The sequence below is a fragment of the Sipha flava genome, unplaced genomic scaffold, assembly GCF_003268045.1.
Source record: "Sipha flava isolate LNK unplaced genomic scaffold, YSA_version1 48_pilon_pilon, whole genome shotgun sequence".
NCBI lineage: Eukaryota > Metazoa > Arthropoda > Insecta > Hemiptera > Aphididae > Sipha > Sipha flava.
The window spans coordinates 688,865-700,728 of NW_020273306.1; the positions used below are offsets into that span (position 1 = coordinate 688,865).

Genomic DNA, 11,864 nt, shown 5'->3' on the forward strand with positions numbered 1-11,864 from the left:
ATTGTTGATCGTCAGTCGTTTTCTAATCAAACAGATGATAGATGATGACGGATGAGTTTTTTTTTATTTTCCACAGTATAGACAATAATAGTAGCCAATATTACGCGTTTTCACGGTCTCAATAAATTTCCTACAATATTTTATTACCACATTTTAAAATTCATTTAAAATTAAACACATATTTTATCAACGTACTGCTTTATAAATTAAAAATTCAGTGCACGTTAAAATATTATATACTTTTAAAAATTGTTGACCGAGAGAAGAATACTTGTTTATGTCGCAGAATCATTATGGCTTCCTCTGTCCACACGAAATTCAAAATGAATGATTAACATAAGTACTAGATATATAAGTAAATATTTTTTATTATTATAATAATGCGAGTCATCTTAATAAATAATGGAAATGGCTTTAGGGGCACCTAAATGGGTCATCAATAATATATGTATTGTAATCGATGATTACTAACCAGGAACTGGAGCTCAATCAAAAATAAAATAAGTTCTGACATTTAAAATCTCCAAAAATATCTATAATAGAAATTGAATTTATAAAAATAGAAAATGCAGTGTTATTAAAATTATAAAATATTGATAAGCTTAATAATAATAATAATAATAAAATAATAATAGTTCGTAGATTATTTAATTTATGTATACATTTATACATCACTAAAGTTAATACAATATGGAACGCGCATTATATATTCATTCCTAACTAAAATGTGTCTCGCCACCAAAATAGATATTTTGATTCTAGTAATAAATTATTCTTTGATCTTTTATTGTTATCATAACGGAAGTCAAAGGTTAAGATAAACTCCATGCTTATGTTACAATAAGCTTCAAAATGGCTGGCTAATGGAGTGAAAATTGTTCTTAGAATTACCTACTGCATAATTAATACATTCGGTCTAGAAATACTATAGAAAATCTATGAAAAATATATTATTTTTAAAATTATTTACTAAGTTTTATCAAACTGCCTTAGTAAAGGTACAAAGGACTATATATTCATTAGAATGTTCAACGTGAATTTTTTGCAACAGGTGAACTGTATTGCTATTAGCAGTGCTTAGGAAATTCATTTAAAAAATAAACAAGTTCACAAAAATTGATTTTGTTAACAATAAATTTAATTTTTCGGCTCCTGGCTTGAAAAAAAAGAACTAGTTCCTTTCCTCGTTTCTAAATAATAAGTATTTATCATTCCTTGATAATTGTAAAACTATATGTTATAGTTAAACGGGTTTTCTAGCCTCTAACGATATCACACCGATAATACAACCTCAATTGACTTTTTGTACCAAATTATAAAGGTAATTGTACGACTTATTCAATAAAAATAACAATAATACAACGAACTACTCATAGTTTGAGTTATCGATTGACTCAATGAATTATTGAATAATAATTATCAATAGCTGAATAAATTAAGTAACTTAATTTATAAAGAAAAATCTTAATTCTAAAAAATTATTTTATAATAAATAAATGAAGAAAGAAACAAAAATAATCGTTTAAATTCCTTTAAAAAAAATTCCAATATTTTCCTTCAAATAAAGTTCTTAATTTCACAAAATGTGTGACTCGTGACATTTCTACAATCATCGATTAATTTATTCTATTAAATATTAATATAATATTCAGATCTATTACGTCGTGTCCAACGTAAATCCATTGCGTCTGTTCCATCCGACATAAGAAATAAACCTACAACCATGATACTAGTTGTCTAGTCTGGGTGGGGTTTGCGACGCATCGGACGCAATTTGGATTTATTTTGGACACGGCGTTAGATATTTAATAAAATAAAACTATAAACAAATTGTATTTAGAAATAAGTTTGGTCACTTTTTGAATATTTGAAATATTTTTCGATAGGTACGTTATAAAATAAAATCGAACGCTAAAAAGAGAAAATTAATTTCAAAGATTAATTTATTTGAATAGTGTACATTTATATTACCTTTTTATTTTATACGTAACTATTAATCTATTTATATACTATTAATTAGTAACTACTAATCTTTATTTATTATTTAGTTGTGTTTAAATATTTTACTTTTGCTCTCCACAAATAAATATAATTATCATCTCGAAAAATAAATACGCATCAAGACTATTCAAATCATCACTCGGAAATTAAAAGTTGTGAATTGATTTTTTAAGTTAATGAAATTTGCAACCCAAACAATGAAGCAAACAAAGTACAGTTAAATCGAATATCAAGCATACTATCTCATACAATTGAATATTATTTAGTTAAATATTATTAAGTAAAAATATATGATTTACATTTTTTTATAAATCCATAATAATTAATATACAATAAACATTATGAATATTTTTCAGTGTACCATTTAGAAGAAACAAATTACTAAGAGAATAAACCAACTAATCAACATGGTATGTTCAATTTGTTAAGATTAGAGGTCGAATTTGTATTCTCTTAAAATTCTTAAAATATGATGTTTTTATGTCGTATAAAAAAGACAATATTTTCTCTGAATATTCTTTAAAAATACCAAATATTTGATGTTTTATGTTCTTAAATATAAAAAAATTTAAACTCTATTTAAAAAAAATAGCGTCCTCAAGTTAAGCGATATAATAATAACGTAATAATAATAGGGGGACGCTAAAATATCTGAAAATTAGTCGGAGTGTCCTCCTGCGTTCCCCCCTCAAGTCAAGCACTGTTTCATTTATGAAAGTTCTAAATTATTATATTTATCATCATAACTAACATTATAAATTATAATAAACCTAAACGCTAATTATTAAATTTACTTATTGCTTGTAGTTATTAAAATTATAGATCCAATGGGTGGAAAAAAATTGAGGGCAGTCACTCAACCTACTGTGGGTAAGTGGGTGGGTCTTGCTTTACAGGTATGCTTTACAATACCTCTAAAAACTGATTTCGACGCTACTGGTAACAAATACATAAAAAAAGTATGTATATTCAAGTATAAATATGTTTAGGTATCAATTATTATTCCTTTATTTCAAACGCAAAAAAATTCAAATACAATTTAAAATTTAATATAGACGATTAACAAACATAACTGTTAGTAAGATTTTTTTAATCTAAAACATCATTAATTATTGCTAATCATAAAGATTTTGTTACATGTTTATGTGATACAACTGCAATATTGACGTAATAATCCACAGTTGACAACATGTCGTGTGTATAGCGTCGAGTCAATTATTACAAAAGTGATAGTTTATTTTCAACACAGTTACAATAATAACATAATGCCTTTGCCGTCGTTGAACGTTGTTAATACCGAAATATAATTGTAATTGTTTAAGAATATTTCGACATACTTATGTGATTTAAGTGCGATTTAATCTTACTGCACCTCATAATGGATCTTACATCGCATAAACAAAGTATTATATAATTGCGACATCGGTTGTACAGTATAATAAAATTAGGAGTTAATATTATATTAAAACCGTTTTAATCGCATCGGTTTATAAATTATGCTAGATATAACATGAGTTCTGCATTTACGCTCAGCCATTGCACACGAAAAATTAGCTCAGATATTTTAGCATGCCTCAATCAAACACGTTAGATATTTCAGCAAACCAAAATATAGAGTTAACGATATTTGAGTGAAAAACAAATCTGCGCAAAATATATATACATATAAATACATAATATTTTAAATATTAATTTTTAGATACCAAGTCGTCTCTCAGAATTATTTTTTGGCCATAACTTCGTAAATATTATTCGTAGAGAGCTTAAACTAGCGCCAATAGAACCGTTATTATTTGAATATTAATTGAGTATCTTTGAACGTTGTATTTGTTGCTTGTCAAAATTTTCGCGCAATGCATAGCACATGCATATTTCAAGTAAATACTTAACATGCTAATAAGTCTGCTCAATCTTAATGCGAGCACTTGCCGCGCCAACACTAGGCTACAAATTGTTAAAGCAAATCATCCTGATGGTACCGCCCGTACTGGATCTTTCTAGCTAGCTTTTAATTAAATAATTACGTCAACAATTAATAATAAATCAAAACAAAGGATTACAATAAAAATTATATTTATAGTCTGTTGTTACATCTAACTTTGAAGCATTTTTTCGATTAAAAAACAATATCAAGTTATCTTTAAACTAAAGACAACAAACATTTAATGGGTAATATAGTCTTAAGTATTTTACACGTGATGTGTATACGTAATGAATAATTTTAGGCTTTGATTCATTTGATTTCAAAAAATGATATTGAAGACACAATAAAAACAGTAATTAAAATATTCTTACGAGTTGATAGCTATTGTAAACAAGGGATAAGGCAATCATATAAATTGTATATGGAATACCGCAGGTACGGTCCTTGATAATCAAGGATTCTCGTTTTGGCTATTCCAGATGCGAGTATGATTCTAAGAACTTTCAATTTATTTCTCTAAAACATGACTTTTTTTTTTCAAATCTAATAGTTCTTTTTCATCACTTTGTCCTTGTTTTTATTTAATAAATAAATCTAAGTCAATTAATAGTAAATTCATAAAGGCTTCTTGTTTGGCTTCTAACAGTTTATCATCTTTGGTAGGAATTTTTGGAGATAGACTATTTACAATTTTCAAGTTTGCCTGAGAATTAAGGGATCATTTTACAGCACATGCAAGATCTGCTTGAATATTTTCAACGTTAGTTTTCAATTGATTAAAAGTTAATATTTACATTTATTATTGTTCTACTTTAACATTAGACGCAGCTTCTATTAATTTATTTAATTGTTCTAACTGTTAATCCAATAATTCTTGTTTACATTTTTAATGACAGCAGAACATTTTTGAGATAGTTTTTTAGCTTCTTCTTATTTTTTTATCAATGATGTTTAGATAAATTCTGCTTATTTTTTCATTTTTTAATCGCGTTGAACCAGTAATTCTATTATCCAATGATAGAGTATAAAGTTTTTGGGGTTGTGGTATAGAACAGAGGCTTACAAGCTTTTAAGTAGTGCGGACCACCAATTTCGTAAAAAATATTTGAGAACCACCAATAGTTATATATGTATAATGTGCAAATACGTTAGTTATTAAAATTTATTTATTAAAAAAACAATTGTTAATAAAAAAAAATTCATTGAACCACATTATTCCAGAGCTAAACAATTTAATGTAATTTTGGATTGTCCCCCAAAAGAAAATCAATAACTAGATTAAAAATGAAAAGTTTTAGCCTAAAATCACGCAAATTAAATTTATTCCTACATTTATGTTGAAAAAAATAAAGTAGAAAAAGCTCGTTCACACAGACACAGAGATTGTCAAAATATAGCCCCCCCCAAATTTCTAAGTTGGCCATGAACCATGGGTTGCGAACCGCAGTTCTAGAATATTCGGCCGCTCGAGCATCTGGAAAATTCCTTATCAAACGCACGGAAATATACGGGCAGTCGAACGCTCTAGTATGTGCGACCGCCCCAACGACGAGAATCTGTTTTCGAGGTACAACCCGGAAAAGTATTTATGGCCGAAGTGATTTCGCGTTTCCTTATTTCGTCGCGACACACCTAGTCAGTTACTCTCTCGTTTTACGCTCATCGTTCTGTATATATTTTCCCATTACTTTTACACAGATTTACATCTGTGTAACTATTTATTATTAAGTTTAACAAATGTTATTACCTATTGATTTTGAGTTAGTAATTTATCTGTTTAATTGTCACATACCTATGCTCTAAAAATCTGATACACTATTGCAATTTTTAATGATAACTTATTAAAAATTAATAATCCTAAATTCATTATTAGTAGTGTAATATTCAGTAACATCGCGTTTTCCCGAACGATACGTGTGGTAAAAAACCCGAGTGACACTACGTGGCACTTTTCCAGGGGATGGGGCATCGCCTCAATGAGAATTAAAGTCTAAGCTTAACCTAGTTTTTGTACAAACCTTGATACTGTTGCGGATAGGATTATGATTCGTTCATAAAACTAAAACCTCACTGCCCTTGTAAATCACATGTTTTGACCACAAGGTACCTAATACAAATAAATATTTTATTACACGTTTAAAGAGGTCTACTAGAATCGACGCATAAATCAACAATGTTATGGTGATCACAATAACTATAATGATTATGAAAATATTGGTGCCACCCACATAATAATAATCCTACTGCACTCACAACTACAAATTAATGAAATAATATTATTGGATACCTGCACGTTAAAAAAAGTCCAAAAAGTGTATTCAACGAGATATGGTGTTTTGAACTCGTGACATTTACGGTAACGATGTGGCTGCATTACCACTGGGCTAGGTACTACATCGTTTTCGTTTTTCATCTATTACTTCTTCTTCTTTTAGTTACGGCCCTTAAGACCATCCTGAAAACACTAAATTTTGCCATCTATCCCTGTCCTCCGCTACTTCTCTCCACTTGACACCAGGCTTTATCTTTTCCACTTCTTTCTTCATACCATCTTCCCATCTTAACTTAGGTCTACCTATTGGTCTTTTTCCATTAGGCTCTTCTTCAATCACCCATTTTACTAAAGTACCCTGTTTGCGCCAAGCATGTCCTGCCCAACTTAGTTTCCGCTTGGTGATCTCTCTAACTATATTCGGCCTCTGGAAAAGTCCTTGGAGTTCCACGTTATGAAGTTTTCTCCATTCCCTCGTTTGTCTATCGTATATGGGGCCAAAAATTTTCCGTAGAACTTTTCTCTCGAATATCATTAATCTTGATTCTTCTGTTTTTCTCAGCGCCCAGGTTTCTGAGCCGTAAAGAACAATTGGTCTTAGTAGAGTCATGTACATTTTGATTTTTAGGGCTTTAGATAAGGCCTTCGATTTCAAGACTTTTTCAAGTCCATAAAATCCTCTATTCGCTAGTTGTATCCTTGTTGACACCTCTGTCTTGATGTCGTTATCCTCCGTTATCATCGACCCTAGATACTTAAATTGAGACACTCTTTTGAACTTGAGTTCTTCAATTTCGATATATTGTTCCAGACCGCCATTTCTATTTCCTCGGCTAGCCACAAGGTACTCTTTTTTTCCTCATTAACGGTTAGGCCCACTTTTTTTGCCGTATTTATTAGATTACTTCCCAATTTCTTTATCATATCTAAATCTTCACCAAGGAGAGCGATATCATCCGCATATGCTAGTATTCCAATTCTGCTCTGTCCTAATATAACTTCTTCCGAAATGTTCATCTCACGTATTACCCTCTCCAGTACTAAATTAAACAGCACTGGAGACAAAGCATCCCCTTGCCGAAGTCCTGTCGTTACTCTAGTTGGCTGCGATGTTACGTTACCTATCTTGACCTGTATATCTGTATGTTTGAGACTGGCTCCAATGAGATTAATAATTTTCCTGGTGAATTTGAAATCTTTGAGAATGTTTAAAAGGCTTTCTCTATGTATAGAGTCATAAGCTTTTCTGAAATCCACAAATAACACGTGTATCTCCTTGTCAAATTCCAAATGTTTTTGGATGATTTGTCTTAGAATGAACATTTGGTCAGTTGTGGATCTATTGATCCTAAACCCACCCTGGTAGTCACCTATTATATTTTTGGCCTTGGGTACTACTCTATCAAGTAGACAATATGATAAGACTTTATATGCCGTATCTAATAAAGCAATACCTCTGTAGTTACTGCATTTTTGTGGGTCTCCTTTTTTAAAAATCGGGCAGATCAACGCTGTACCCCAGTCTTTGGGTAGTTGCTCCTCAGACCATAAATTTTTGATGATATCATGTATTTTATTTATTGCTACCTCATCCAAATTTTTTAGAATTTCTCCCTGAATTCCATCTTCTCCCAGTGTTTTATTGTTTTTTAATCTATTTAATTGATTTACTACCTCTATCCTACTAGGAGGAGGGCATTCACTGTCGTTAGGGTCAGATGATATCCATGTGAAAGTTTCAGGAGGGTCCTCACAGTTAAGCAGTTGGTCAAAATACTCTCTCCATTTTTCTATAATCTTGTCTTGTTCCGTAATTATGGAGCCATCCTCATTTTTTAAGAATCTTTCATGTTTTTTTGTACTCGCCCCTAATTGCATTAATCTTCTGATACAGCTCACGAGTTTTGTTAACTCTATGGTTGGTCTCGGCTTCCCACAGTATCTCTTTCGTGTATTTACGTTTTTCGAATCTAAAAATATTACTCGCCTCTTTTTGGCGTTCTTTATACGTAGATTCTTTTTCTCTATTGGTGGGGTCATTGATCCATAGTAGTCTAGCTTCTTTCCTTCTGTTAAGTGCCTCTTCACAAGAAGTGTTGAACCAAGGTTTCTTTACTTTTTTATTTTGTTTCCCTATGGTTGTATCTGTAACCACTTTTAAGGTTTCCTTTATTGCCTTCCATTTGCCGTCAATCGTATCTAATTGATTTATGTGTAGGTTAGACATTGCTTCATTCGTCCGTTGTTTGAAAAGGTCACATACAGTTTTGTCCTTAAATTTACTTACTTCATATCTGTCCACCATTGTACCTTTCCTAACTCCCAATTTTTTTTTTTAGTTTCACATTTAGTTTTCCTTTTACCAGGTAGTGGTCCGAATCACAGTCGGCTCCTCTGACTGTTTTCACCTCCTGTATACAGTTTTTAAACCTTGTGTTAATCATAACATGGTCTATTTGATTAGTGTATCTACCATTAGGCGCTTTCCAAGTCCTCTTGTAGATATCTTTGCGTGGGAACATTGTGCTTTTCACAACAAGTCCTCCACCACTCGCAAAGTCAATAAGTCTAAGTCAGTTTTCACTAGTTATGTCATGCATGCTATGATTACCAATGGTTGATCTGAATATGTTTTCCTTTCCCAATTTGGCATTAAAATCGCCTAAGACTATCCTTATTCTATTTCGGGGGATTTCATTTAGGGTTTGTTCCAGATTCTCATAAAATTCATCCTTTTCCTCTGGTGTTTTTTCCTCCGTAGGAGCGTGTCCATTCAGGAAAGTGATATCAAAAAATTTCCCTTTAATCGTCAATATTGATATCCTAGGGTTAGTACTTTTAAATTCCGTTACCAAAGGGACTATACTTTTGTGTACAGCAAAACCCGTTCCAAATTGTCTTCGATCATTACATTCCCCGTAGAATATAGTCGTGTCTTGAAGATCCAAGGTACCTTTGTCATTCCACCTAATCTCCTGCAAGGCTACCACTCCTAAATTATATCTCCTGATTTCTTTGACTAAGCATTGTGCTGCTCCCGGTTTGAAAAGTGTGCGAATGTTTCAAGTTCCAAAAGATAAGCCAGGTTTCCGTTTTCCAGTTTTGTTCTCCAAAGCTCCACATATCCGAGGCGAGTTTAATGTTGTATCCTGAACAAGGTTGATTTCACATGGCAGGGTTGTTGGCCCTGCGCATAACCCCCAACCTGGAGGACCAGACTACCACAACCACTCAAGGTCATGGTAGGGCTATTGCAGTGTACTTATGAATGCACTGGACGATGGGTGTGCCACTTTCCCTACGCCGAATTTCATCTATTACTTTCTAACTTAATTAAATATAATATTTACTAGTTTTAAAGTGCCATAATTTAAAAACATGTCCGAGCGCCAGATTCTGACTTGACCATCATTTTCAGCGTACTTCGCTACATGGATTAAGAAGAAGAAGAAGAAGAAGAAAAAAAAAAAAGGTGCCTCGTACAGTAGAAATATACCAACTTTATAATCATGGACAATAGATTTTCGTAAACATTCGACTATAAATAAAAAATAATTTAACAGAAAATTTACAACTTTAGATAAATAATATTATTTTTCAACACATTTTCGCCAACGACCATACCACGTTGAATACACCAGTTCTCGTCCGATCACTGAAGTTAAGCAACGTCGGGCGTAGTTAGTACTTGGATGGGTGACCGCTTGGGAACACTGCGTGCCGTTGGCATTTTTTTAGTTCAGTCAGCTATTATTATTATTAATTTATGAATATAAAATAGTCAAGTACTTTTTTTAATCTAGAGAGTACACACGAGTGAAAATAAAAATGATAAACATAAAACACTACAAAATAATACGTACATTAATATTTAGTACTATTAGTAAATATATAATTGTTCTTGTACAGTTAAAGCACTGTTTATTTTTTTTTATTAGTTTTCGTTTTTTCTCGGTACGTATTTACATAAAATATAATCCTGCGGAATTCGTTGCACATGTAGCGGCCGAATGTTTTTGAACAGCGATTCCCATCTTTTTAGTAGTGCGGACCACCAATTTCGTAGAAAATCTTTTAGGTCCACCAATATTTATACATGTATAATGTTCAAATATGGCAGTTATTATAATGTATTTATTAAAAAACAATTGTTTAAAAAAAAAAAAACCTCATTGAACCAGATTACTTATGAGTAAAACAATTTAATGTAATTTTGGATTGTCTTCCACGAGAGAATCAATATCTGGATTTAAAATGAAAAGTTTTAGCCTTAAATCACTAAAAATTCAATTTATTCCCACTAATTACCCCCCTTCCCTATATACACCACTATGCAAATACATAATATGCAGAACGGACTAAGATAATACTATTACTACTTTTAACTAGTGATACTATCATAGTCTATGGTATGTAGTACGGCGGTTATCACGTTATCAGAGAGTGATAAGTAATGAATGGACTAGTCGATTTACTTCACAGATGTACATATTAAAAATTAATATATACAATTGTGGTTTATCTTTGAACATTACCTTTTTATTTGTTTTCCATCGCACGATTAAATTATACCAAATACTATAAATCAATGTATTTAGTGTTTTACTATATAATCGCGATAACGTCGGTGAAACGATTTCTTACCATCTACCATTAAACATCAAAAGTTAGTCGGATGCGTGTTGATTTCATTGTTCAGTCTGAAAATGTTTGTGTTACGTAATTGGCGTTCGACCATTTTTGTAGACAGAGTGTTACGACCGTCACGTAACTACATTAATTCGATCACTGGACAACCATCGGAAACCGGGATGTATATTCATGCAGCCAACGCCCGATTCCCCAAGTTAAAATATTATTCTAATACAACTTTTACCGAGTTCAAATGTTGGAATTGTCAAACAGTCTCTGATACCAAACCCAGTTTGTTTTGTAAGACATGCACTTTGATTCAATCAAATGAACAGCAGAACTTCAACTATTTTGAGCTTTTCAATATTGACAATCAATACGATATTGATACTGAACAGTTGACTTCTAACTTCAGACAACTACAAAATCTCATGCATCCCGATAGATTCTCAAACAAAACAGAAGTGACTTTTTATAATTCCAATACATTTGGCTGTGTTTTAATGTAAACAATAATATGTTCTAGGAAGAAAAAGTACTGTCAGAATCATTTTCTTCATTATTGAACAAAGCTTATACAACTTTGATGAATCCATTTCTTAGAGGTCTTTATATATTGAATATACATGGCCTAAGTATTGAAGAAACTTCAGTAACTATGGATAACAGTTTTTTAAGTGAAATAATGGAGTGGAATGAAAAAGTTGAAGAGGCAGATTCAAAGGAATCCCTTGAAAACATAAAAAAAGATGTAGATGTAGTTTTATTGAATTTATACAAGTTAGTTGATAATTTATCATATCAGGATAAAAATATAACATCATTAATTATAACAATAAATGTTTGTTGATTAGGGAACTATCAAGAGCTTTCAGCGAAAAAAATTTAAGTCGAGCAAAGATATTATTATCCAAAGCCAAGTACTTTACTACAATGTTAGACAAAATTAAAGAACTAGATATGTAATAAACTAATAAATGATAATACCCAAATTTTAAACTGTTAATTTTAATATATTTTTTTTTATAAGTAAAA

The 11,864-nt window shown here is 31.3% G+C and overlaps 1 protein-coding gene and 1 non-coding gene across 2 annotated transcripts; both read left to right on the plus strand.

Annotated features, from left to right (window-relative positions):
* The first annotated feature begins 9,807 nt into the window (after positions 1-9,807).
* On the plus strand, positions 9,808-9,926 carry LOC112690134. Its single transcript, XR_003149179.1, has one exon. It is a non-coding gene; the product is annotated as a 5S ribosomal RNA (ribosomal RNA).
* Positions 9,927-10,636: 710 nt separating this feature from the next.
* On the plus strand, positions 10,637-11,835 carry LOC112690076 (iron-sulfur cluster co-chaperone protein HscB, mitochondrial). Its single transcript, XM_025563991.1, has 3 exons — positions 10,637-11,293; positions 11,356-11,609; positions 11,684-11,835. The coding sequence occupies exons 1-3, from the start codon at positions 10,904-10,906 to the stop codon at positions 11,793-11,795; spliced, it is 756 nt and encodes a 251-aa protein (XP_025419776.1). The 5' UTR covers positions 10,637-10,903; the 3' UTR covers positions 11,796-11,835.
* The last annotated feature ends 29 nt before the right edge of the window (positions 11,836-11,864 follow it).

Bases quoted from the DNA above. Each gene is read 5' to 3' on its own strand.
- LOC112690076 (XM_025563991.1), top strand. From the start codon at position 10,904: ATGTTTGTGTTACGTAATTGGCGTTCGACCATTTTTGTAGACAGAGTG. The intron at 11,294-11,355 runs GTGACTTTTTAT...AATATGTTCTAG, and splicing joins GATTCTCAAACAAAACAGAA to GAAGAAAAAGTACTGTCAGA. The intron at 11,610-11,683 runs GTTAGTTGATAA...TTTGTTGATTAG, and splicing joins GTTTTATTGAATTTATACAA to GGAACTATCAAGAGCTTTCA.